Here is a 23,738-nt window from a genome sequence, read left to right as displayed (position 1 = left end):
TTGGCAAGTTCAGCAAAATACGTATAAGTTCTGTAGTATCTAGGACTGATTAACGGTGAGGTCGGATTATTTCTTTTATTAATTAAATTGTTTTCTTTTCTTTTCATAAACTGATTGATATTTGTAAACTTGTAGCATGAAGATTTTTTCCTTACATTTTCCTTTAATCAAAAAGCTTAACAAGTCAAAACTTTATGCATAATATAATCAAAGTAGTTATAGGACATTCGAAAAGTTTATAGAATCAAGAAAAGGAGATTAAAGGACATCTATAAATTGACGGCGTCAAGTCAACGTGCAATTAAAAATACCGCCAAAGGTAAAAAAAAAGTTAACGGAGAAAGTAAATATTACACGGATCCCAGAAAAGTACTTAAAACACTTTCACTAATCTAATCCGGGACTCCCCATCTTCTGCCGTCGAATCGGCGACTCCTCCGACATCGGCGAACCCTCAGGCGACGAAGTCAACACATCATCATCATCTTCAGGAGATGAGAGTGGCGAAGAAAAGACTTCCACGGGAGATAACGGCGGAGAAGAGTCCGACGAATTAGTGGAGAAAGTCAAGGATAGCGGCGGCGGTGGAAGCGAAGTGTCGACGGAAACAGAATCTTCCGGAAGCTTCCGTTTGTTTCCGTTTGAAAGTTTAACGTCTCCGGTTAAACAGCTTCTAAGTCGCTTCACGTCGGCGAGTTTCACCGGTTTCAGTAAAAAATCCTCCGCACCTTCTTCAAGGCACCTGTCGATTCTGGTCAACACGTTCTCCGACGACATTATTACAACTGGGACTTGTCGGAAACTGGACGATTCCTGTTTCATATTTACATTATTAAAATAAATTGTTGTCTGAATCGAAAAAAGGCGGGAAAGTTGAGACCTTGATTTTCTTGAGAAGCTCGTAACCGGTCATTCCAGGCATACAGTAATCAGTTATGATCATATCAACTTTCAATTTCTGAAATTACAGAATCAGTAAATAAACAACTAAAAATCAGAATAATCTTAAGAGCCTCTCCAATTCACCTTAATATTTTTTTCTTCTAAAAAAAAACTAAACATTAATTTTGCTCATGGTTGGAGATGGCGTTACAATTAAATATACCAACTTACATCAAATTCGTCAGATGCCTTATCGTTATCTAGTCCTAGAAACTCTAGAGCACGCCATCCGCTATCAACCGCCGTGACTGAAACAGAACCACCGAAAAAAAACCTTCTTTAAAGAATATCCGGCTAGAATAAAATCATTTGTATCTAAAATAAATGAATAAGTAGGAAGACGTCACGAACCTTTGCAGGAGGTAATACGAAGCAATCTCTCGATGACAATCCGATCGACGAGGCTGTCATCGACGGCCAAGACATGAACTTCATCTAAATCTAACGGTGGAGGTTCCATTCCTCCGATACCGACGTTCAGCATCTCTGAGCTACGTAGACAAGAAACGCCACCATCTTTGGCCATTGATGAGTAATAGTAACTGAGGGGAGAGGATACAGAACAGGGCAAGAGAGAAGAAAAACAGAGCTCACATCTGTTTTCTTTTCTTCTTCTCTTCCTTTTAAGACGGTTTTATATTTCTGTTTTTTTTTTCCATGTCACTCTAATCAATCTTTTTTAGTGTGTCTTTTTGTATTTATTTTATTTTATTTTATCCAGCTATGAAAATCTAACAAAATCTTTGGTTCATATTTATACGAAAATTTATTTTTAATTTTTTTTATGCCGTGCTTTTAGGGTTGAAAAATGAACTTTTATTTGAAAAGAATAGTATTAATAAATTGAGATTTCTGAAAATCCGGTGGGGGCCTATGCGAATATCATAGTGGAAAATATTCCTAAAATCAAATAATAGAGGAGAAGTCCGTACATAGAGGAATCGAAAATAACCATAGATAAAAGAATGAGAACCTGGTTTAGTCACCATTACAATTCACAGTAGCAGCAGTGAAAGTAATCCGGTTCAATCAGTGAGTAAAATCTGACTCGGTTAGGATTGGGCTTACAAGAGATTTACATTAATAAGCATGTATGAGTTGTGATAAGGTGTTGTGTTCAAAAAGAAAAAAAAGAGAGTTATGATAAGGTGTTTGTTCTCCACGTTTCAATGTAATTTAAACATTTAGTTTACAATATCCAAAATTTAACCAAGATAATCTATATTGCTGCAAGTTTGCAAGTGTTCTTCTTACCACTTTTATGCTGTAGAAATATGTATTTTTAAATATGGATAACACAACAAAATATTATCTGTTCATTGTGATTGGTCAGTTACTACTTTATTATCAAGAATCAATATAGCATAATCCACCGAATAAATAGTTGACAAACAAAAGAGAATAAATATAGTAAATTGAAACTATTATTCGCCTAAGTATATCCATCTGATTTTCGAAATTTATATTATCCCAAACGGTTACTTACTTTACAAAAATGAACTAATCTAAAGAGCCAACTAACAAAAAGGTGATTTATTTATGACAAAATATAATTTTCCAGTAAAACAAGAGGAAGGTGGGCAAATAATAATGCTTTGACGTCCACATTAAAATTAGGATCCGCGGGGCCCAGGAAATCTAAAGGAGGGCCCATTAATATTTGTTAGAACATTTCTTTATTAAGGCATTGGACTTTTCCTCTTTTTCTCCAAACATAATTTGCTGTTTCACTCTTTAGACACCACAGCGTATCAAATCTTGGAGATTGCTTTTACTTTGTCTTTCCCCACTAAAAATAAATAAAATATTTATAAATTTATTGTTTTCCTTTCTCACAAAAAAATATCAAAATATTTATTGTCAACTAAACTTGTTAAAATGTTTGGTTCAAATAGATTTTATCTTGTTATAGAAATATTATTACTTTGTAAGAATTATATGACATGGGTTCCTGACCAAAAATATATTTATGACATGGGTTTACATTAACTATATTGTCACCGCAAAAGCATAGAACCAGGTAGAAAGAAAAATGCACAGTGACGTGTGAAATCAGATTTTACAATGGATTGGATATATCCAATCTTTTTAAAACTGCGAAATTTAAGATTGATTTGTGAAATGATTTTTCAAACGATATGGGCCAACGAATGATGGATCAAATCTTCATGATGTCAACTACAAATCCAGGATTGAACAAATAAAATTCATAATAGTAGTGAAGGACGTGTCGCACATAAAATCAAAGTTTATACTCCTATTTGTTTATAGGAACTTTGAACATCAAATGAAGACATTGACATTTCCCCTTTAATAAATTTTATTTAGGTGCTTGAATACGTTTTGGAGCATCTTTTAATTCTAAATACTATTATTGTATGTGTGTATTTTCAGTCTTCTGTAAGACCATGCTAGAATATAATCATTAGTATTTCTAGCAATAAAAGTAACTAAATAGTTGACTAACTATATAATATCCAATGTCGCATTCAAATTCTAAAACAATAAAGCATGCTAAAATGCACTTAACCTAATAAAACGATATAGATTAGTATACATTAATTTCCAAAACAATATAAAACTGAATTTGGTATGCATTCTCAATTAGCCAAAATCATATGAATTGTCATCGTGTAAATGCAAACACATAAATTGTGTCTAAAACAACCAAGCCTCAGCCAATTTCCAACCCAAACACTACAACAAAAGCATGCTAAAATAGAATTTTAGTATGGTTTTGACACAAAAATCTTCTTTAACTCAATACCAATTTATAATAACACTATAGTTTTACATTAAATTTAGTGTAAAATTATAGTGTTGTTATAAATAAACACTATAATTTTATTATTTACTCCATTAAAACACTATTTATTTATTTTATTACTAAAATAAACAAAAATAAATAACAAATAAAAATATAAATATATATAATATTATAAAATATCTTTGTTTGGTGTTGTCCTAAGAAAAAGCTTTATTTATAGTGTTTAAAATTACACTAAAATAATGTGATTTAACACTAAAATAATGTTATATACATCAGAGATGCTCTCGGTAAACCGACAAACAATTAGTGTACCAGATTTTCATGTAACAATGTCATTGTCTAGGGATTATAAAACGTAGCACTCTGCTAGTACCAACTCATCAATCATCATTCGTTCGCACCGGTGTCGATCGTCTCTCAAGTCTCAATCGTGAAGCATGGACAGAGAAAGCATACAATCCAAAATTCTCGAGAAAGTAAATAAGAGAGCACGAGACAAAAGAGATAAAAAAACATCATAACTAAAAGTTACTTAAAAGTTCATCATGGGCCTTAAACCTTTTCGGGTCTCTCCCCAATTGTTGTATTCGTTTATGGAGCATGAACATTTTTCAGTCACATCAAATATTAAATGAACTTAAGAAAATCCATAACGGTCTGGAACTGGAAAGGTTGGCAGATCGGAGTAATATTAACTTTTATATAAGCCTGAAGCTGAAGATACAAGGCCCAATGCTAACTATAAGAAATTAAGGTTCCTAGACCTACGAAACCAGGCATTGGTTGTTAAACATCTCTATCCCACAGCATTATCTGTGAAGTGAATAAAAATTATGATAGTATCTTGCATGTTTATGACATGGTTAGCTTGCAATAACAATTATTTACGTGTATGATTTAGGAAATTCCAATAATATTATCCTTGTTAGGGCTGTCGTGTTTCTTGTGTATTTAAAAAAAAAAATCAGAAACGAGGACATTAGTTGTTATGCAGGCAAGTAACGCTGTGATTTTGTAAGTATTAATCGTTTCTTTGAAGGGCCCTTCTTTGAACTGAGTCAGTATTAATATCTTGAAGTTAAGAAATTATGACTTCTACATTTATATATATATATATATATATGTATCATTGTTTGTTTTCTTATTTATTCATCCATTAGCTATATGGTGTAGTTATAAATTTTGGTCTTAGCATTGGTGGTCTTCTTTTCCTTTCCCATAAATATATTGAATAAGATATAAGGTTGAAGTGCTTGTTGGAATCGTCTAGAAGAGAAGCAAGGATTTGATTAATCGTAGAGGCAAGCTGCATGGACCACATTGGATACTCTAATCATATATCTTATTCGACCTAATTGAAAATGTTTTAAACTAATTCAACTTACATCATTATATCAATTTTTCTTTAATATCATGTGCTAGTTTTCGTTTTTATTGGTTCTAGCTTCATTTTTTTACTAAGGTTTTAGCTCATTTAAACCTAACTAAGTATAATGAAATTTTCATTAGATCTATTTGGCAATTTTTATAGTAGATCTGTATTTGATATAACAGACGCTGTGTTAAGGCTAGTATATCATATCATATATGAATAGAGTGTCCTCTTGCCAATAAGTTTTATATGCTATAATTTTAATAGAAATTAACAATTTGAGTAAATTTGTTTTCTTAAAGAAGTTATGTTTGTTCTTGAATTACATGCTAAACATGGAATGTTATATGGTTGTATTCACATTGTCAACAACTACATTATTATCGAGATGCATGAGAAAAATATCTCAACTTCAGCTATATTGAACGAGTTAGCAGCACTCTAAATGGTTTAACGCAAATTTTGTGATACTTGGCACGCCCTTATTAGTATTAGCTTTCCTAAATTATCAACATACAAATACTGGAGTTAGACTTTTATTGGTTAACACTAGAGTTAACCCTTACATTAACATGGTAGTAGTATGCAAGTTTTACGGGTAAAGTAAACTAACTACCTTTTCAGACATGGTTGTTGTATTGATGTTACATTGCTGGATGGGAATGCAAATAAATATAACAATAGTTGATATATATCATATGAAGATATATAAAATATTACGGAAACCAACCCACCCACCTAGTAGCCACCGTAAAGAAACTTTCGAAAAAAGAAAAAAAAAACACATAATGGGCTAAAATTATTCCACATCTTATTGGATAAATATAAGATTATTGTTGACAGCATACTTGTTTGGAATTCTTCTTTATCTAGTATAGTACTAAAACTAAAATAAAATAAGGGACCTGAGAGAGAGGAAAGAGCTTTAAATTGCATGCGACACCAATTGGTGGCAAGAAAGTCTTCCAATCAGGGATCTTAGGTTGTACGAGTGGCATTATTACAACACCTAATAAAGATTAATTATTATTATTTCAATTAATTGTCTTGATCTATCTTTTAAGTTACATAGAAGTGGGGTCTTAATGGAACAACTGTCCAAGCCAAATGCCATTTCATTATAATTATTTTATTAAAATAAGATTATCCTATGACTTGATTCACCTGAAATAGAATAATCTATACTCTTTCTCTAATATGTTATATATTTCTGTCTAAAATAATGTCTTCTCATGCTTTATGAAGATTTGCCCAAGATCTTGTTTTGAAGATTAGCCTTAAGAATATATTTTTTATTTGTTGTATAGTATAGATGCTTGCATCATTGCCCACTTCTTGTATTCCTTCAATTGGCAACTAACAATTTCCCTCATTAATTTAATCATTTAATTAGCATTTATTAAACATGGTCAATATAGGCCTTTTATTTATTTTCTCACGGTGACTAGACAAATGAGATTTGGTTTATGTGGAAGACATTGCGATGAGCTATAAAGAAGCTTCAATCCATGTTCCATGATCAGTTCTCTAATTCTCCATGCCAGCAATTTTAGTTGATGGGAAACTTTAAAACATATAATAAACATATATGACAAATGGTCCGAATGGCAATATGCGGAACAACTATATTGCGGTCATGATAATAACAAAAACATATAGATATATAGATATATGCATATGTAAATTTTTTTGTTATTATTAAGTGTGGTATAGTCCGGAGCGGTTGGAAACAGTCGAAGCCAAAAAATAATTTAAATCTATAGATTAATTAGTTTTTTTTAGATGAGAACACTGGACGACATCTCATTTGTTTTGTATAAGAAAGAACCATTTGGTTGTTAAAAAAAAAAAAAGGAACCATTTAATACAAAAAAATAAATAAATGATGCTGGATGTAAAATATAATGGTTATTGCGTGCCATTGGGATAGTTAAACTTTTAACATTATTTTTGGAATCAAAGTATTATCCTTCCGGTTGATTATTTTGGGTTATGTTGATTAGCTTTATTTCTTCATATCTTTCTTTGACTTGTGGTTTTATTTCTAATATGATATTAACATCTTAATCTTCTCTTTAAGCTTAGAATATAACTTTTGTATTGATTGTCACAAGTGGTGTGATCATAGCTGCATATCCCTTTTCATATACAATTTTAAATTATGCATATCTCAACTTAATCAAACTATTTTATACACGCACAAACAACTATTTTATACACGCACTAAACATAGTATTTTTCCCACAATATTTTAAAGTCACGGGTTGTAAAAATTAAGCAAATGTGTATAATGTAATATGCATAAGACAAAGATGAAACAAGTTGACAAGTTAAGTCTTTATAAATATGTTTCTATCTCGTTTGAATATACATAGGCGCGTGGTATCCACATATTTGTATAAAAAGTATCCCGTGTTTAGTGTAATATTTGTATTAACTATTAAGTACATATATAAAGTACCTATCGAGTTTATTTTCCAAGATCATTTCTCGTCACACTTTAGATTCAAACAAATACTATATTATAAAACCCTAAACAGTATAAGTCGATGCTGTTCATGACTAATATAAAAACCCTTCCAGTAATATATTATAGCACAGATGCAATGCATCATTAATTACAAATTATTAAACTAAACACCCTCCGTCTCTCGACCTTTGCTATATAAAGAAGATCATTTACGTACATATCCTAAAGCTAATTGAACCAACCAGAATACATATACACATATATCTCCGACAATGTCTCGCACAGGCGAAAGCTCCTCAGGCTCGTCCTCCGACAGGACCATTAAACTGTTCGGCTTCGAACTCATCAGCGGTGGTCGTTCCCCTGAAGTCACAACGGCCGATAGTGTAAGCTCTTCAACGAAAAACACGACGTCGTTTATAGCTAAAAGACTCGAGTGCCAATACTGTGGCAAAGAGTTTGCAAATTCTCAAGCCTTGGGTGGTCACCAAAACGCTCACAAGAAGGAGAGGTTGAAGAAGAAGAGGCTTCAGCTTCAAGCTCGACGAGCCAGCATCGGCTATTACCTCACCAGCCATCACCAACCGATAACGACGTCGTTTCAGAGACCATACAAGACGCCGTCATATTGCGCCTTCTCTTCCATGCACGTGAATAATCAGATGGGTTTGTTCAACGATGAGTGGTCTCCGATTTCGTCGCAGATTAGCTTTGGTAATAAGGACATGTCTCAAGATATTATTGAACAAAATGGTGAGATGGGTAAGGTGTACCCGGGTGTGAGGCAAAACATGATTCAGTTTCAGAGAGATCTGACTTCTCCTTCTGGTCCGAAGAGAAGCATTAAGTCGCTGGATCTTCATCTGGGGATTGCTGGAGATACGGTATAACATAGTGAGAGACATGATTTAAAATGTATACTAGTGATGTATTTTATTGCTGAAGAAAACGAGACATAGTATTTCTTGATGAAACTTGATCTGTATTTGTTTAGGTTTATCTATGTTTTTTTTTATTCATTTCATGTGAGGTTATATAACTATATTTTTTTTTATTAAAACAACCTGAAATAGATTACAGTATAAAATTCACAATACATACATAAAATTTCCAACCATCGCCCAATAAAAAACAGTAGATCGGAGCAAGACTTCAAGTACTAATCACAATATAATTTTCTTGATCCTTAGGTTATCAACCGAATACTAATTGACAAGGTTTCTATATTTTTAGTCATTAATTATTTTGTGATATTGTTCTAAGTGGTGCATTGCTTAATAGGTGGAGAAAACAGATTGAAACTTCACTTTCTTATTTTTAGAGTTGACTAATACATTTACTTTTGCTTAGTCTATTTTTTTGAACGAGTAGTCTATTTATCAATTCATGTGTGCGTGCTTCTTTGTTGGTGCATTTTATATATTGACGTACATAATTACTTACAAACTGTACGTAGTGGTGCAGACATCTGCTGATACGTGCATATGTGCGTACACGCACTAGTTTGTAGTCAAATTTCTAATATTTGCTAGAAATTTCATACAAAAGGTTACAAAATGATATAGTGTAATTATATTAATTAAGAAGCGTAAATGAATATATTAATTACATATTTATACAAGCTAATGAACTTTAAAAGACTCATGTAATTCGTGATAAAGTCATTTAATTTGTCATGTGCATACATATGGACATTATGACACACACACACACATATATATATATATATGTTTATACAAACTTAATGTTTATATTATAACCTAAAATCATAAATGGGAATGAACTTCATAGATTTCATAATTTAACCATATATTATTCATAATAACCAAGTTTATAAGAAAATGATTTTGCTTTAAATTCCTTTTTTTTTTGGGCTACTTGCTTTAAATTCCTCATTTTTTTAAATGAGTCTTTCTGAGGATTTGATTTATGTTTTTTTAATAAGTAGGAGAGATAGAAATATGTAAATTGTGAATACTCTTACGAAGAACCAAATAGGTGAATTTTAGTGGTGGCATTTCTTGACTTAGATTTTATTCATTCAAATAGATTTGGTGTAAGATTGATTTGAATTTTCCCACTAAATCTCTAAATAAATATTTCATCAATTCATATTTGGCTTTTACTTTAAAACATCTATATTATTATATATTAGAATGGAGTCGGCAGGTTATATATTTAATCAATTGCGTGATTAGAATGATAAGCTTAAATTAAAGATCCAACATCAAATGTTGGAAGCCCCTTTAGTTGTGTAAACACATGTCACTTCCAACACCAACGGAACTCCAATACTCCATATTGCTTATGTGTGTACTAGATGCTTATCCCATTTCATTTATACTTCCACTTAATATTTCGCAAAAGAAGGTTTTCCTTTATTGTCCATTTCGTATGTTTCCTAATTTTGGTAATAATGTTTTTGTTAAGTTCGGAACATCACAACTCGTATATAAGAAAACTATACATTCGTTTTCATTCAAGTTGGGATTTTCCTTTAGCAGTTGTAACTTACACATTATATTGTCGTTCTCTTTTATCTCATAGAAAATACTATAGCTATGTTTGGATATATGATGTTAATGTAAAATCTTGTTATTTTTTTTAATACGTTTCGCTAATCATCATTAACGATAAAATGCAAATATATATGCTATCTAATACATTGACAAACCAACCATGCATGACATCCATAATGAAAAAAATGCAAACCCTAGCATAACTGATATCAAGGATCTTCAGCAAGTATATCATTCTGCGAGTGCGATTATTATTCTTCTTTTTCTAAGAAAAATTTGTACCGTTTTTTTAAAAAGTTTATACTGTTTTAACTATTTATGATGACAATAAGTGAAATATATATAGTTCATTCTGTATATAGTATTTGTTGTTTTTATAGGAACTTGTATTTGAATGTATACAGTATACAGATATTCTAGTAAACGATGAACATGCATATACAGAGGAATTTAAACTAATAGGATATCTATTCGCCATGCCCTAAAAGTTCCTTTCAAACTCAGGTCACCTAATAAGTATTTTTCTTTTGTGTTTTATTATCATAACAAGCAACATGTTATCATGGCATATGAAATGTAATCATAATTTATAGAAGATAGCTACTAAACGAAATAATTAAACTAATTTTCAAGTTTAAATGAATTATTAAGAAATAGAGATAATGTTATCTAGGTGTTGTGGGTGATAAAGATATCCAAGCCAGGTAAGGTTAGCTTGTTGATCAAATTGATTAAACATTTCTTCAACAAGACTTCGACATCTGTACCACCAATCCTTGTGTTCAATTATGGATTATAAAATATAAAATGGCATATGCACCCATTATAATTTTTTATCAACACATTATTGCTTTCTTAAAGCAAATCTATTTTTTTTTAAACCTACTGAGTGGTTCATCGTTACATTTGACCATCAAGGAAACTATAGTATATATAAAATGCAATGCATATACTTTTCTATTTTAATTATTGTTCAAGTGTAATTCTTTGAAAGACTCGTTATGTGTGTACTTGCGAAGTTATAATCTTTTAAAAGGACAGTCTATTTTTCTACGTAATATAGGACAAGAAATATCGGTTACTTTATTGGTTTGAATGATTCCGGATTTAATAATCAAAACACTGGCGTTAGATGTAAGTTTAATTAATATTGATTTTAATTGAATCAGTTGATCTAGAAAAATAATTTGGTAGAGCAGGATCCCATCGATCAGATACTTCTTCGAAGAAGCTCTGATTGCTGAAGACGTGTACTAAGTGACAAGTAAATATAATTTTATCTTGATTTAATACGTAGTTGGCTATTTGCGTGCATCATTATTTGCTAAATAGTAAATATTCGATTCATGTCGTGTGCAGGCATCAATCTCTTAGAATATGTATATTGTATTCTCTATGAAAAGAACGTATCACTCTATTTCAGTGCTCGATCAATGCAAGAAGAATTTATATATTTTAAATCAAGTTCAGACTCAATATGCAGATTTTTTTATTTTTTTTTGAACTGAAACTCAATATGCAGATTTTGTTACAAATCTTAGTTTAAAGTTTTTGGTAGATTGTAGATTGTTATCAGGTGCCGTAAATAGTAAATAATAAATAGATAGAACTAATTTTTGAAAGATGTTTTTAAAAAGTTATAAGTATTTAAAAATAACTTAAAGGAGAAAAAATATTTTCAATCTATTAGAATTTTTGAAACCAAACTCTTTTTTTTCTTTTTGGAGCAATAGAAACCAAACTCTAAAAATAAAGAAACTAGAGATACAATAGCTAATTAGTATTTTATTGGCCCAGTGGGCTACAAGTTACAGCTTTTATGGGCCCAATGCGCGTCGATAACCGATTTAAAACCAAACCGGTCGGATCTCGGTTTACAAGTGGATACCCTGTGGGTTTTAGGGTTTTAGCTTACGGTTGGCTTCTCTGCTTTGTTACATTCACGACTGTTTCTTTTCACCCTCTCTGCTCGTTTCCGTCACCATCCTCAATCTCCAGGTTCGTTCTCCTTCACAGGCTTTACTATTGATCACGCTTACGAAGTATTGGTTTCACAGCTGGGAATCGAAAGCCGCTTGTGTGGTTTTTTGCTGTTTTTTTATAAATTCTGAGACTTTGCTTCGTTGAGTTTCTCATAGAAAGTTTGAAACTTTTGACTCGAATTTGAAATAGGAAAGATTATTTTCAAACAAGTTTATGTCTTGAAACTCCAGAACTTAAAAAAAGAACATGGCTTTGTCTTAATATCTTTTGCACAAACAGCTCGAAACTGTGGTTAGGAAGCAAAAGAAGTTGGTGTGAGGATGAGGAAGAAGGTAGACGAACGTATCAGGACTCTGATTGAAAACGGTGTTAAGCTTAGACACCGTTCCATGTTTGTCATCGTCGGTGACAAGTCTCGTGACCAGGTAATATCTTTTGTTCTTCTTATAAAGAATCTCTACTTTGCATTTTCCTTGGAAGCTATTTTTGGGGGTTAGGGAGATTAATTAACAATACATTCTCTATTCGTTGTGTAACAGATAGTGAATCTTCATCACATTTTGTCAAAATCGATGGTGAAGTCTAACACAAGTGTGCTATGGTGCTACAAGAACAGACTCGACATTAGCAGGTTCGATTTATCACCATCCTTGTGTTTCAGAAAATAGTTGGTCCTGTATATTAAAGTTAGATTGGTTTTGTGTGCAGTCACAATAAAAAACGTTCGAAGCAGCTGAAGAAGATGAAGGAGAGAGGACAACTAGATCCTGAAAAGCTTGACGCTTTCTCTCTTTTTCTTGATGTTGGGGAAGTAACATATTGCATGTACAAAGACTCTGAAAGAGTCCTCGGGAATACTTATGGCATGTGCATCCTACAGGTATGCCGCCTGGTTAATGATGATATAAAGTAATACAGTTGCTGCAACTTAGTAAGACTTTTATATTTTATTTCTGTATGTTCAGGATTTTGAAGCTCTAACCCCAAATCTACTAGCAAGAACCATTGAGACGGTGGAAGGGGGTGGGCTAGTTGTATTGTTATTACAGTCTCTTGCTTCGCTTACTAGTCTATGCACCATGGTTATGGTATGTGATTTTGGTAGTTGATGTTGTTTGCTTAACTAGTTATTTGGAGTTTACATGATTGGTTCTGTTTTCGTATCAGGATGTGCACGATAGATTTCGAACTGAGTCACACTCTGAAACTTCTGGACGTTTCAATGAGCGTTTTCTGTTATCACTAGCGTCCTGCAAAGCGTGCGTCGTCATGGATGATGAGTTGAATATATTGCCGCTTTCTTCTCATATCAGATCTATCACAAAAGTTCCAGCAAAGGAGGTGAGTTTTAGCAGATTCAAGGGTTGTTGAGAGAAACTATCTTTCTTTATGCGTCTTAGCGTCCTCAGTAACGTTTACTTTAATGCCTTTCTGATAAAAGGATACGGATGGACTTTCTGAGGCAGAACAAGACCTAAAGAGTTTGAAAGATGCACTAAGTGATGATTTTCCTGTTGGTCCTTTGATTAAGAAGTGCTGCACATTGGATCAGGTATGTAGTTTTGTCACCTGTGTACATTTGATGAAGAAGTGTTGCACATTAGATCAAGATTGAGTGTCTGCTTTGTCTTTTTAGGGTAAAGCTGTTGTCACATTTTTCGATGCAATATTGGATAAGACCCTCAGGAGCATAGTTGCTCTAATTGCTAGTCGAGGGCGTGGAAAGTCTGCCGCACTTGGTCTAGCTGTTGCCGGAGCTGTTGCTGCTGGGTAGGCTTTGTGTTAATGTACTCTTTTATTCACAAATGTTCTTATAATACTTGTTAGCTTACTGGTATGATCTTATTTGCTGCTAGGTACTCTAATATCTACGTAACAGCACCAAGCCCAGATAACTTGAAAACATTCTTCGAGTTTGTTTGCAAAGGTTTCGATGCTCTTGAATACAAGGTATATAAACATCTTCTGCAGCACATATTTAAAGTCAATTTTTAAAGAAAGAGTAAAAATTTTACAGGTTTTTGATATTATTCATTGATGTCCTAAACATTCTCTTAACCCATATGTTTTTGAAGGAACATCTTGAGTATGATATTGTGAGAAGTGTGAATCCTGACTTTAAGAAAGCAATCGTACGGATAAATATCTTTAAACAGCACAGGCAAACTATCCAGGTTTGTTCACTCCTGTTTTTTCTAATTAGCTGTGGTTTGTCTGATAATGTTCTGATAATATTTGATTTATTAACTTAGTGGTAATTGCTTTTTTTCCTTGTTCAGTATATACAACCTCATGAACACGAGAAGCTCTCACAAGTTGAGCTGTTGGTGATTGATGAAGCAGCAGCAATTCCTTTGCCAGTTGTGAAGTCGCTACTTGGACCTTACCTAGTTTTCTTATCTTCCACTGTCAGTGGGTACGTGAGACAATGATTTTATGCTTACACTTCCATTATGAATGTCGTGGTTATAATTTGAGCTAACTGCTAATTTCCTTTTCTTTATTTTTCTTTATCAAAGCTATGAAGGTACCGGTAGATCTTTGTCCCTGAAACTCCTTCAACAGTTAGAAGAACAAAGCCGAGCCCCTGCTACTGGTGTTGAAGGCTCCCTTTCTGGTATTTAACTGCTATATCTTGCTTTCGATTTTGGCGTGTGACAATCAATAGATTTTCGTAGAGATCCTAGTATCTATTATCTGATCGGTGTTCACAGCTACTAGAGCTAATGTATCTTTCATAGTAGTTAGTATTAGATATCCTTTTTATTCTTGGCTCTGTAGATGATGTGAATCATTACATTGGGGAATACACTGACTGAAGTTTCTTTGAATCCAGGTTGCCTTTTCAAGAAGATAGAACTTACTGAGTCAATTAGATACGCTTCTGGAGATCCAATTGAATCCTGGCTCAATGGTCTACTATGCCTTGATGTTGCTAATTGTCTCCCCAGTCCTTCATGGTATGGAGATTTCATGTAAAAATAATACAACGTTTGCATCCCTTTATTCCTCTGTTTGATTGTTCTCTTCTGTATTTTGTAGTCATCCTCTGCCAAGCCAGTGTGATCTCTACTATGTCAACCGAGACACACTGTTTTCTTATCACAAAGACAGTGAGTTGTTTCTACAGGTAATCATATTTGTTTTTACAATCTAATTTTTTTTGCTTACTTCGTTTTGATAATGGTAACTTGACATTAAGTGGTATTCTTCAGCGAATGATGGCACTTTGTGTCTCTTCTCACTACAAGAACTCTCCTAATGATCTTCAATTGCTGGCGGATGCTCCTGCTCATCATTTGTTTGTGCTGCTCGGTATATAACTGTACTCAATTATTTATAGCTAGATATAATCCACCAGATTTAGAGTATCGCCTTAACTTTCTATTTGTGGTACAGGTCCTGTTGATGAATCCAAAAACCAGCTCCCTGATATACTCTGTGTTGTTCAGGTACAGACTCATACTTTCTTTTTTGTTTGAGAAACACTGTTAGTTGAAAAAAATAGATCTGCTTTAGTTGTTTGTTGCAGTATTGTTGTGACTGATTCTGGATTGTACTTTTGCAGGTGTGTCTTGAAGGACAGATATCTGAGAAATCAGCTGTCAGAAGTTTAAGAGATGGTCATTCACCACATGGAGATCAGATACCATGGAAGTTCTGTGAACAGTTCCGGGACCTTGTCTTTCCAACTCTCTCTGGTGCTCGTATTGTACGCATAGCAGTCCACCCCAACGCCATGAAGGTGAATTTAATTTTTCAGGCTTCTCATTACTTTTATCTGTTAGGTTCGATGAAAAATTAACAGATTCCTTATTGCATTCTATGTAGATGGGTTATGGTTCTGCTGCGGTTGAACTATTGACCAGGTAAAATGCATGAAAATGTACATACATAAACACTAAGCTGTGATCAAAGCTTGATGATAATGACTTAATTGATTGATGTGGACAGATATTTTGAGGGTCAGCTAGCTTCAATATCAGAAGGTGATGATGAACTCGATGTGGAGGCTTCACCAGTTAAAGTTACCGAAGCTGCTAAGAAGGTTCTTGGTTCTTCTATCTATCTGTATGACTTTTTGTTTGGTTTTTTCAACTTCTTACTTGATTGCTTTTTCCACAGGCTTCTTTGCTTGAGGAACAGATAAAACCACGCGCCAATCTTCCACCTTTGCTGGTTCCTCTTCGCGATCGACGACCTGAGAGACTCCACTACCTAGGTGTCTCTTTTGGTCTTACTTTGGATCTTTTCCGTTTCTGGAGGAAACACAAATTTGCTCCTTTCTATATCAGTCAGATACAAGTAAGCATAATCTACTGAGTTTCTTATCTATGGCTTGTATAGTAGTAGTTAATAACACAATTTCTATATTTGGTTGGATCAGAGTTCTGTGACCGGTGAGCACACATGTATGCTTCTGAAACCATTAAACAACGAAGAGTTTGAAGTTAGTGAGTCAGATGAATTGGGCTTCTTTGCTCCCTTCTATAAAGGTTTGTTGATTTTCTTAACAAGAACTAGACTTTGCCGTTCTTGGTTTTAATGCTTTGGCCACTTCTTCTCTTTTGTTCAGATTTCAGGATAAGGTTCTCTAAGCTGTTGAGCGATAAGTTCAAGAAGATGGATTATAAACTTGCAATGAGGTTAGCACTAAACCTTTTTTTTTTGGTTCATTCCATTCTTGGTGAATTTGATCATTGTTCTCATGTCACTCTTTTGTCTAGTGTCTTAAACCCTAAGATCAACTTCGCAGAAGTTGATTCTTCAGGAAACTTAGCAAATGGATATTTGAAGAAACTCGACAGAGTCTTTTCGCCTTATGATATGGAGAGACTCAGAGCATACACTGACAATCTTGTGGACTTCAATCTGGTTAGATACATTTTCTGCTCAAGTAATATATAGAGTTTTAAATTATTATATATTTTTGCTCCTTTTGGTGATGATATGTTCTTTCTTGTCTTTTAAAAGGTTTATGACCTCTGCAAAACTCTAGCACATCACTATTTTCAAGAGAAGCTCCCGGTCTCGCTTTCATATGTTCAAGCTTCTGTACTCCTGTGCTTGGGCTTGCAAGAGTCTGATTTCTCTACCATCGAGGTATATAAGATAACGCTGATGATTTGGACCCATGTTTCATCCGACATTTAGAGATAAACTTGTTGACACATCTGGATGTTCTAATTTGAATCATTACATTTCACTTACAGAGACAAATGCAGTTAGAGAGGGGGCAAATACACTCTCTTCTATTGAAGGTTGGTAAGAAGTTATACAAATATTTGAATGGAATCGCAGCATCAGAGATCGAAGCCACCTTCCCTCGTTTGAAAGAAGTAAGTTCGGATTTCAAAGCTAAAAGCTTACTTTTATGTTCCTTTGCTCCGTAATTTACAATCCTTCATATTTGAATATATGATTCATGATGATGACTTGTGGCTGCAGAGAGTGCTTGAACCTCACAATGTATCTGTAGACGAAGATCTCAGGGAAGGAGCAAAACAAGTCGAGGTATGTACCCCCTGTTCATTCTTATATTTTTGTTTTTGTTTCCATGTTTGGTCGAGTAAAGTCATTCAAACTCAAATGTTTTGGATTTAAAAGGAACAAATGAGGGCGAAGATAGAATTGGATCCTGAGCTGCTTGAACAATTTGCTATCGGTGGCAAAGAAGCTGAAGCTTTGGAAAAGTCTAAGATCTCTTCAAGTGGTATCATCAGTATCGAGACTACAAAACCTGAATACAAGCCAAAACCAAGTGGGTTTGATAAAACCGCCAAAAAGAGAGGCCATGATAATAAGCACTCCTCAAAATCCCACAAGAAGAGAAGAGCCTGATCTGGAGCTAACGTGTGTGAGACCGTGACCAGAAGATTTTGATTACTTGTTCTTTTTTTTGCTTTCTGAATTTGTAACCAGAACTTGAATATTTTTATAACATTTTGTTTTGAACATCACATATGAAAACGCTTACATTGTTTCTGATTCAGTTGATAAATTCTACAGCCATAATACACAATGCTTTATTAGCTATAAGTCTATAACTACATGTGTTTTTACTGCAATACAAAGTGTTTCACATCTCGGCAGCAAAAGACTTCCCACATCCACAGGTTTGTGTAGCGTTAGGGTTGGAGAAAGAGAAGCCTCCACCGATCAAAGCGTCGCTGTAATCTAGCTGCATTCCGAAAAGGAAGAGCATGCTCTTTGGATCACAAACTGCAAAAACAAAAAGAAAAACCTAAGCTTTCCTTTTAGAGATGCATAAAACAACAGTAGCCTCAAGCGAACTGAAGTCTAGACTATTAGTCTGATATAGTTCAATGATTCAAGCTGCAAACATCAGAGAATCTCTCCTTAATAACAATCAGTCTAAAACTAGCTTCACCAGACAAGAACATCTGATTATCGTTACCGAACAACCACCTAACATAACATGGCGAGTCTACTACTCTACATAAACTAACTGATCTCACCTCTTGGACCTTATTGTATATAAAAGCATTACCCAAAACAAACCAAGGGAAGAAACTAACCTATAGCGAAGCCTTCATATTCAATGGTGGAATCATCCGGTCTTGCGTTAGCTCTGTTCTCAAAGTCCATCGTATAAGACATCCCCGAACAACCTCCTTGTTTCACACCAATTCTCAAACACAAATCTTCCCCACGCTCTGATCTCATCTTATTCAGATGCTTAAGCGCACTCTCCGTCAATGATATCGCCGGCTTCAATCCCTCCATCGCAGATGCCACTGTAGAAACCTCAAACAAGACTCTTTCAAATTCTCGTGAAACACGCAAACCAAACAAGAGCAGAACTCAAAAGTCAAAACATGTCTGAACATTAAAAAAAACAACAAAAGATCGACACTTTTTTTGGTAATCATTAAAAAAATCGGTACTTTCCAATTCTCGTGAAACACGCAAACCAAACAAGAGCAGAACTCAAAACATGTCTGAATATTCAAAACAACAAAAAAGATCGATACTTTTTATAGTAATCATTAAAAAAAAATCCATACTTTCGAATCATTTCTATAAGAAGCGAATCAAAAGAAGAGAACTTTCGTGATATCAATTCGAACCTGGAGCAGAGGAGGAGGACCGAACACAGAGACGGCTTCTCCGATTGAGATTCACGTACGACGAACGAGGAAATGAAATCGAATTACGTGGAGCCACATGACGTAAGCTTGTCGTAGAGACCCTTAGCTGAAGAAAAGTTGGATTCGAAGTCGCGATTCCAGCCAACGCCATCATCACCGAATAGAATCGCCGAGAGAAGAAGACGACGAACAGGAAAAATAATTAAATTAAATAATTTTTTGATCAATAGTTTATCTAAGTCCACATGTTTTATGTTTTTCATGTTATGAACCTAAATAGATAATACTGAAACATTTAAGCCCTTTCTCAATCTCGAGACTAGGCCTGGGCGTTTTTAACTCAGCCCGAAATACTGATCTTAACCCGAACCGGAAACATCAAAATCGAATCCGAACTGTTTTATAGAAATATCCGAATGTGACTTATAAGCTTACTACTTTGGACTATAGTTATAACCCGAACCGAACCGATATCCAAATTAGGATCCGAAGATATTTGAAATTAGTTAAATATGCTAATATTTTTATATATATTTAGGTGATTTATATATTTTAGAGTATTCAAAATATTTTTGTAGTTTGTTTTATTTGTTATTTTGAATATTTTCTAGTTAATTTAGATAGTTTAACTTTTTTTTAATTAAATTTATAAATAAATAATTTATATATTTTGAAAATTTTTGGTCAATTTTCGATGTTTTTAAAAATATATTTTTGTATGATTTTAAACATTGGTTAAATCCGATCCGAACTAAACTCGGAAGGAACCGAACCGAACCCGATTTGATAATTAGTAAAAAACGAATGGTACTTATGAACATAACACCGAAAATCTGAAAATCCAAAAATCCGAATCACCCGGACCGAAACCGAACGGACCACCGAACGCCCAGGCCTACTCGAGACTATCGGGTCATAAATTTAAAACCCGGTTTAGAGTTGGGTTAATCCCGAACCAAAAAACACGCGCTTAGCGCGAATAAAACACACTTCATCATCATCATCTTTCTCTTCTATTCTATTCTTCTCCAGTTCGCCGCTTCTGTCTCACCTTCCTCGCCGTCCTCACACTCCGATTTTCGCGCCTCTTTATGGCGTCGTCTTCCTCTAGCTCACTCTGTCTCCACTCTCTCCCCAAGGTAACTCGACTCCTGATCCTTTTTTTCCTTTCAATCACTTTGGCTTCTGATTCCATAGTTGAATCTTGAAGGCTTCTTCCGGGTTAAACCAATGGAGGGGTAGGTTACGCTTCGAGTTTCGCGGCAGCTCAGCGTTCCTTTCTCCGGCGGTGGTGTTTCTTCAGCAAAGTCCGAGACTTTCTGCGATCAGAGCTTCATCAGAGGGAAGCTCGAGGCGTAGGGGTTACAATGAGTCGCAAGCGGTTAGTGGGTTTTCTAATGCTAAAGTTCAGCAGATTGCTTCTAACGTCTTGCCCGTTGGCTCATTCGTTGTCGTCACCTTCGGTACGCTGATTGTGTTGGCATTGAAGCTTAGAAAGTTGCGTTCTTTTGTTAGTACTAATTTGTTTTGTTCAGCTGACAGTTTTGTGGAAAGTGGTTGAGAAGTTTATGTCTCCAAAGTCTCCAAAGACTTCTTCAGCTGGAGATAGCAAGTCTTCTACGGAAGGAGTGAAGTGGTCGATCGGTGCTGGTACTAATCTGTTGCAAGGGTTTGCTGCAAAGGTTGATAGGGAGAACAAGCAGAGGCTTAATGAGTTTGCTAAAGAACTCAGGTCCTTCAGAAGTGTTGACATGTCAGGTGAGATTTAATATGGTTGAAGTTCATGGTATTGGATGTGGCTTACCTTTTGAGGAGTATGTTGCAGGATGCAACTTTGGAGATGAAGGACTGTTTTTTCTTGCTGAAAGCCTTGGGTATAATCAGGTTTATAGCTATCGCCCTCTCGTTCGCATATGTTGTCTGCCAACTTCGTTACTGGCCTGATCTTCTTGTGTTGATTGAGTAACTATACCCATATTGTGTTTCAGACTGTTGAGGAAGTTAGTTTTTCTGCAAATGGGATTACAGCTGCGGGAGTTAAAGCCTTTGATGGTGTTCTTCAATCAAATATTATGTTGAAGGTTCTTAACCTCTCTGGAAACCCTATCGGTGATGAAGGAGCTAAGGTTAGTCGAAATACTTTCCGGATGTTCTTATGGTTAACAGAAAGAGCTTATTCTCTAGGTCTACATGTCTTGATGAGATATGGTTTCCTTTTGTTTTGTAATGACAGACTTTATGTGCTACATTGATGGAAAATTCTAGCATTGAGATTCTTCAGCTGAACAGTACTGATCTAGGAGACGAGGTTTGTCTAAGCACATGCTGTAATTTACATGAACTTCAAACTTCTCAGTGAGACGCAATACTTTTAATTCATTTCATGCATCCTAGTACTTCCGATGTTCCTGTGCAGGGTGCGAAAGAAATTGCTGAGTTGTTGAAGAGAAACTCAACCTTGAGGGTTATTGAGCTGAATAATAACATGATTGACTATTCTGTAAGTTCTAACTCTATATCGCGCAAATGAACACCAAGGTTTATAAATTGAATCTGTTGTGTCTTCACCTCCTTTTCTTTTGAAATGGAGGTAGGGATTCACAAGTCTTGCTGGAGCTCTTCCTGAGAATAATACAATACGAAATTTACATCTCAAGTGAGTTTAGGATCATAGATGGATGTTTTTTCTATATTTCATATCCCTGACATGCTGATTTATCGATAATCTGTTTCAGTGGAAACTATGGTGGTGCATTGGGTGCCAATGCTTTATCCAAAGGTCTTGAGGGTAATAAGTCTTTACGGGTACACAAACTTCCTCTGTCCCTTTCTATCATCTCTTCAAGAGTTAAATCCCATTAAACCATATGCCATTCTACTTGCAGGAGCTTCATTTGCATGGAAACTCCATTGGAGATGAAGGGATCCGTGCTTTGATGGCTGGTCTTTCTTCCCACAAAGGTTTTTTTTTGTTTGAGCAGTTTCGGTAGAACTCTCTTCATACTTCAAGACTAACTCTTTTCTTACCTCTAATTATGTGCAGGGAAACTGGCTCTGCTTGACCTCGGTAACAACTCAATCACCGCAAAGGGTGCCTTCTATGTAGCAGAATACATCAAGAGAAGCAAGTGCCTGGTTTGGTTGAACCTGTACATGAATGACATAGGCGATGAGGTACTTTTACTTTATAACAATGGGGCTAAGATCGTGTGCGTTTGACTGTCTGAATGTTTCTCAATGACTTCAGGGAGCTGAAAAGGTAGCAGATGCTCTGAAGCAGAACCGTTCAATTGCAACCATTGACATTGTGAGAAGTGGACCATTTTCTTCTCCAGTCTCTCTAACTCGAGCTATCTGTGGATGTTAACGCGTTTGTTTATGGAAAAATAGGGTGGAAACAACATCCACGCAGAGGGAGTTAATGCTATAGCGCAAGCTCTGAAAGATAATGCAATTATTACGACGGTCAGTGCCACAAAAAGATCTTTCTCATCTTGGTTTCCTTGTTTGCTTATAACTAGGAAGATGATGAACAGTGCTAGTCTCATTGTTTCTTCAGTTAGAGGTTGGTTATAATCCCATAGGACCTGATGGAGCAAAAGCCTTATCCGAAATTCTCAAGTTCCATGGAAATGTAAAGACGCTCAAACTTGGTTGGTGCCAGGTAAAGCCCGTCGACAACTGTTTTGTTTATTCACAACTGCTTGTTTTTGTTTTATCATTGTTGATCTTTCGTTCATATGTCCTGCAGATAGCAGCTAAGGGTGCTGAATACGTTGCAGACATGTTGAGATATAACAACACGATCTCGGTTTTGGACTTGCGAGCAAATGGACTTAGAGATGAGGTGTACTTGCAGACAGATTTTATCAGCATATTTCAGTTTTTTTAATATTCTCATTGTTTTTTTCAGGGAGCTTCTTGTTTAGCTCGGAGCTTAAAAGTAGTTAATGAAGCTCTGACGTCAGTGGATCTAGGATTCAATGAGATTCGGGTAAAAAAAAGAAAACTACTTTGTTCTTCAACACACTTGTCTTATTTTAAAACCTTGTAAGCCACTTTATCTTATTGTGTTGCCTTATATACAGGATGATGGTGCATTCGCCATTGCTCAAGCTCTAAAGGCCAACGAAGATGTCACAGTTACATCAATAAACCTGGGGAACAACTTCATCACCAAGTTTGGACAGGTAAAAGAACATATCCGCTACCACCAGATCTTTTGTTAAAAGGTTCTGGTTACTGAGACATTGCGTTATGTTTTTGTTTTTCTTAATTAATCCAGAGTGCTCTTACGGATGCTAGAGACCATGTTCTTGAGATGACTGAAAAGGAAGTAGAGATTTTCTTCTAGAGAGAGAGAGAGACACTGAAACTGAAGTTCAGTAATTTTGCCACCTGTAATGTAGTTGTTGTCTCATTCTTTATGAGTGGTGTTCTGTTGAATTGCTTCTTCAAGCCGGAAATAAAACTTGTTCCTATTTTGGTTTACGGTAAAAAGCATTCAGTTTTCTTTTTTTATAAATTTCAAAGAAGAGTTTCATGAAAGTCCGAGGAATATACCGGCTGG

The 23,738-nt window shown here is 34.9% G+C and overlaps 5 protein-coding genes across 7 annotated transcripts; 3 read left to right on the top strand and 2 right to left on the bottom strand.

The window, feature by feature from the left end:
- Positions 1-182: 182 nt before the first annotated feature.
- On the bottom strand, positions 183-1,635 carry LOC103868095 (two-component response regulator ARR4). Its single transcript, XM_009146192.3, has 4 exons — positions 1,294-1,635; positions 1,114-1,190; positions 881-958; positions 183-813 (listed from the first exon to the last, which is right to left on the bottom strand). The coding sequence occupies exons 1-4, from the start codon at positions 1,466-1,468 to the stop codon at positions 388-390; spliced, it is 756 nt and encodes a 251-aa protein (XP_009144440.1). The 5' UTR covers positions 1,469-1,635; the 3' UTR covers positions 183-387.
- Positions 1,636-1,873: 238 nt separating this feature from the next.
- On the top strand, positions 1,874-8,641 carry LOC103868094 (zinc finger protein 5). Its single transcript, XM_009146191.2, has one exon. The coding sequence runs from the start codon at positions 7,827-7,829 to the stop codon at positions 8,442-8,444; it is 618 nt and encodes a 205-aa protein (XP_009144439.1). The 5' UTR covers positions 1,874-7,826; the 3' UTR covers positions 8,445-8,641.
- Positions 8,642-11,942: 3,301 nt separating this feature from the next.
- On the top strand, positions 11,943-18,048 carry LOC103868091 (RNA cytidine acetyltransferase 1). 2 transcript variants are annotated; one of them, XM_033276901.1, is made up of 27 exons: positions 11,943-12,068; positions 12,330-12,481; positions 12,596-12,687; positions 12,765-12,936; positions 13,022-13,144; positions 13,224-13,397; positions 13,498-13,608; positions 13,693-13,826; positions 13,913-14,006; positions 14,132-14,230; positions 14,336-14,472; positions 14,576-14,673; positions 14,893-15,016; positions 15,099-15,186; positions 15,272-15,371; positions 15,456-15,508; positions 15,625-15,801; positions 15,888-15,925; positions 16,011-16,104; positions 16,182-16,361; positions 16,444-16,552; positions 16,633-16,702; positions 16,784-16,931; positions 17,031-17,159; positions 17,270-17,395; positions 17,505-17,570; positions 17,664-18,048. In XM_033276901.1, exons 2-27 carry the CDS (start codon positions 12,377-12,379, stop codon positions 17,895-17,897), a joined length of 3,075 nt encoding a protein of 1,024 aa, XP_033132792.1. In that variant the 5' UTR covers positions 11,943-12,068; positions 12,330-12,376; the 3' UTR covers positions 17,898-18,048. The 2 variants fall into 2 exon arrangements, with proteins under 2 accessions (XP_033132792.1, XP_009144437.1); XM_009146189.3 differs by having other exon boundaries at positions 11,957-12,071; positions 12,336-12,481.
- On the bottom strand, positions 18,000-19,420 carry LOC103868093 (iron-sulfur assembly protein IscA, chloroplastic-like). Its single transcript, XM_009146190.3, has 3 exons — positions 19,148-19,420; positions 18,596-18,814; positions 18,000-18,278 (listed from the first exon to the last, which is right to left on the bottom strand). The coding sequence occupies exons 1-3, from the start codon at positions 19,320-19,322 to the stop codon at positions 18,136-18,138; spliced, it is 537 nt and encodes a 178-aa protein (XP_009144438.1). The 5' UTR covers positions 19,323-19,420; the 3' UTR covers positions 18,000-18,135.
- Positions 19,421-20,091: 671 nt separating this feature from the next.
- LOC103868090 (NLR family CARD domain-containing protein 3) lies at positions 20,092-23,684 on the top strand. Of its 2 annotated transcripts, none has more exons than XM_033276903.1 (18): positions 20,092-20,307; positions 20,379-20,631; positions 20,711-20,926; positions 20,994-21,052; positions 21,157-21,294; positions 21,402-21,476; positions 21,585-21,668; positions 21,763-21,824; positions 21,904-21,973; positions 22,054-22,129; positions 22,212-22,342; positions 22,416-22,475; positions 22,559-22,633; positions 22,728-22,832; positions 22,920-23,015; positions 23,082-23,162; positions 23,257-23,358; positions 23,454-23,684. In XM_033276903.1, exons 1-18 carry the CDS (start codon positions 20,260-20,262, stop codon positions 23,520-23,522), a joined length of 1,800 nt encoding a protein of 599 aa, XP_033132794.1. In that variant the 5' UTR covers positions 20,092-20,259; the 3' UTR covers positions 23,523-23,684. The 2 variants fall into 2 exon arrangements, with proteins under 2 accessions (XP_033132794.1, XP_033132795.1); XM_033276904.1 differs by having other exon boundaries at positions 20,704-20,926.
- Positions 23,685-23,738: the final 54 nt, after the last annotated feature.

This window comes from Brassica rapa, chromosome A08 (assembly GCF_000309985.2).
Source record: "Brassica rapa cultivar Chiifu-401-42 chromosome A08, CAAS_Brap_v3.01, whole genome shotgun sequence".
NCBI lineage: Eukaryota > Viridiplantae > Streptophyta > Magnoliopsida > Brassicales > Brassicaceae > Brassica > Brassica rapa.
The sequence above is the reverse complement of the archived record's forward strand: the minus strand, read 5'-3'. Positions and strand labels throughout refer to the sequence as shown.

What these genes read in the sequence shown, in the direction of transcription:
- LOC103868093 (XM_009146190.3), bottom strand. Translation starts at nt 19,322, where the DNA reads ATGATGGCGTTGGCTGGAATCGCGACTTCGAATCCAACTTTTCTTCAG. An exon ending in GTCCTCCTCCTCTGCTCCAG is followed by an intron (nt 18,815 to 19,147) that starts GTTCGAATTGAT and finishes AGGTTTCTACAG; the next exon opens with TGGCATCTGCGATGGAGGGA. An exon ending in ATATGAAGGCTTCGCTATAG is followed by an intron (nt 18,279 to 18,595) that starts GTTAGTTTCTTC and finishes TTGTTTTTGCAG; the next exon opens with TTTGTGATCCAAAGAGCATG.
- LOC103868094 (XM_009146191.2), top strand. Translation starts at nt 7,827, where the DNA reads ATGTCTCGCACAGGCGAAAGCTCCTCAGGCTCGTCCTCCGACAGGACC.
- LOC103868091 (XM_033276901.1), top strand. Translation starts at nt 12,377, where the DNA reads ATGAGGAAGAAGGTAGACGAACGTATCAGGACTCTGATTGAAAACGGT. An exon ending in GTCTATGCACCATGGTTATG is followed by an intron (nt 13,145 to 13,223) that starts GTATGTGATTTT and finishes TTTTCGTATCAG; the next exon opens with GATGTGCACGATAGATTTCG. An exon ending in GCGGTTGAACTATTGACCAG is followed by an intron (nt 15,926 to 16,010) that starts GTAAAATGCATG and finishes TGATGTGGACAG; the next exon opens with ATATTTTGAGGGTCAGCTAG.
- LOC103868090 (XM_033276903.1), top strand. Translation starts at nt 20,260, where the DNA reads ATGGCGTCGTCTTCCTCTAGCTCACTCTGTCTCCACTCTCTCCCCAAG. An exon ending in CAATTGCAACCATTGACATT is followed by an intron (nt 22,476 to 22,558) that starts GTGAGAAGTGGA and finishes ATGGAAAAATAG; the next exon opens with GGTGGAAACAACATCCACGC. An exon ending in TAGGATTCAATGAGATTCGG is followed by an intron (nt 23,163 to 23,256) that starts GTAAAAAAAAGA and finishes CCTTATATACAG; the next exon opens with GATGATGGTGCATTCGCCAT.
- LOC103868095 (XM_009146192.3), bottom strand. Translation starts at nt 1,468, where the DNA reads ATGGCCAAAGATGGTGGCGTTTCTTGTCTACGTAGCTCAGAGATGCTG. An exon ending in TCGTATTACCTCCTGCAAAG is followed by an intron (nt 1,191 to 1,293) that starts GTTCGTGACGTC and finishes GTTCTGTTTCAG; the next exon opens with TCACGGCGGTTGATAGCGGA. An exon ending in AGCTTCTCAAGAAAATCAAG is followed by an intron (nt 814 to 880) that starts GTCTCAACTTTC and finishes AATATGAAACAG; the next exon opens with GAATCGTCCAGTTTCCGACA.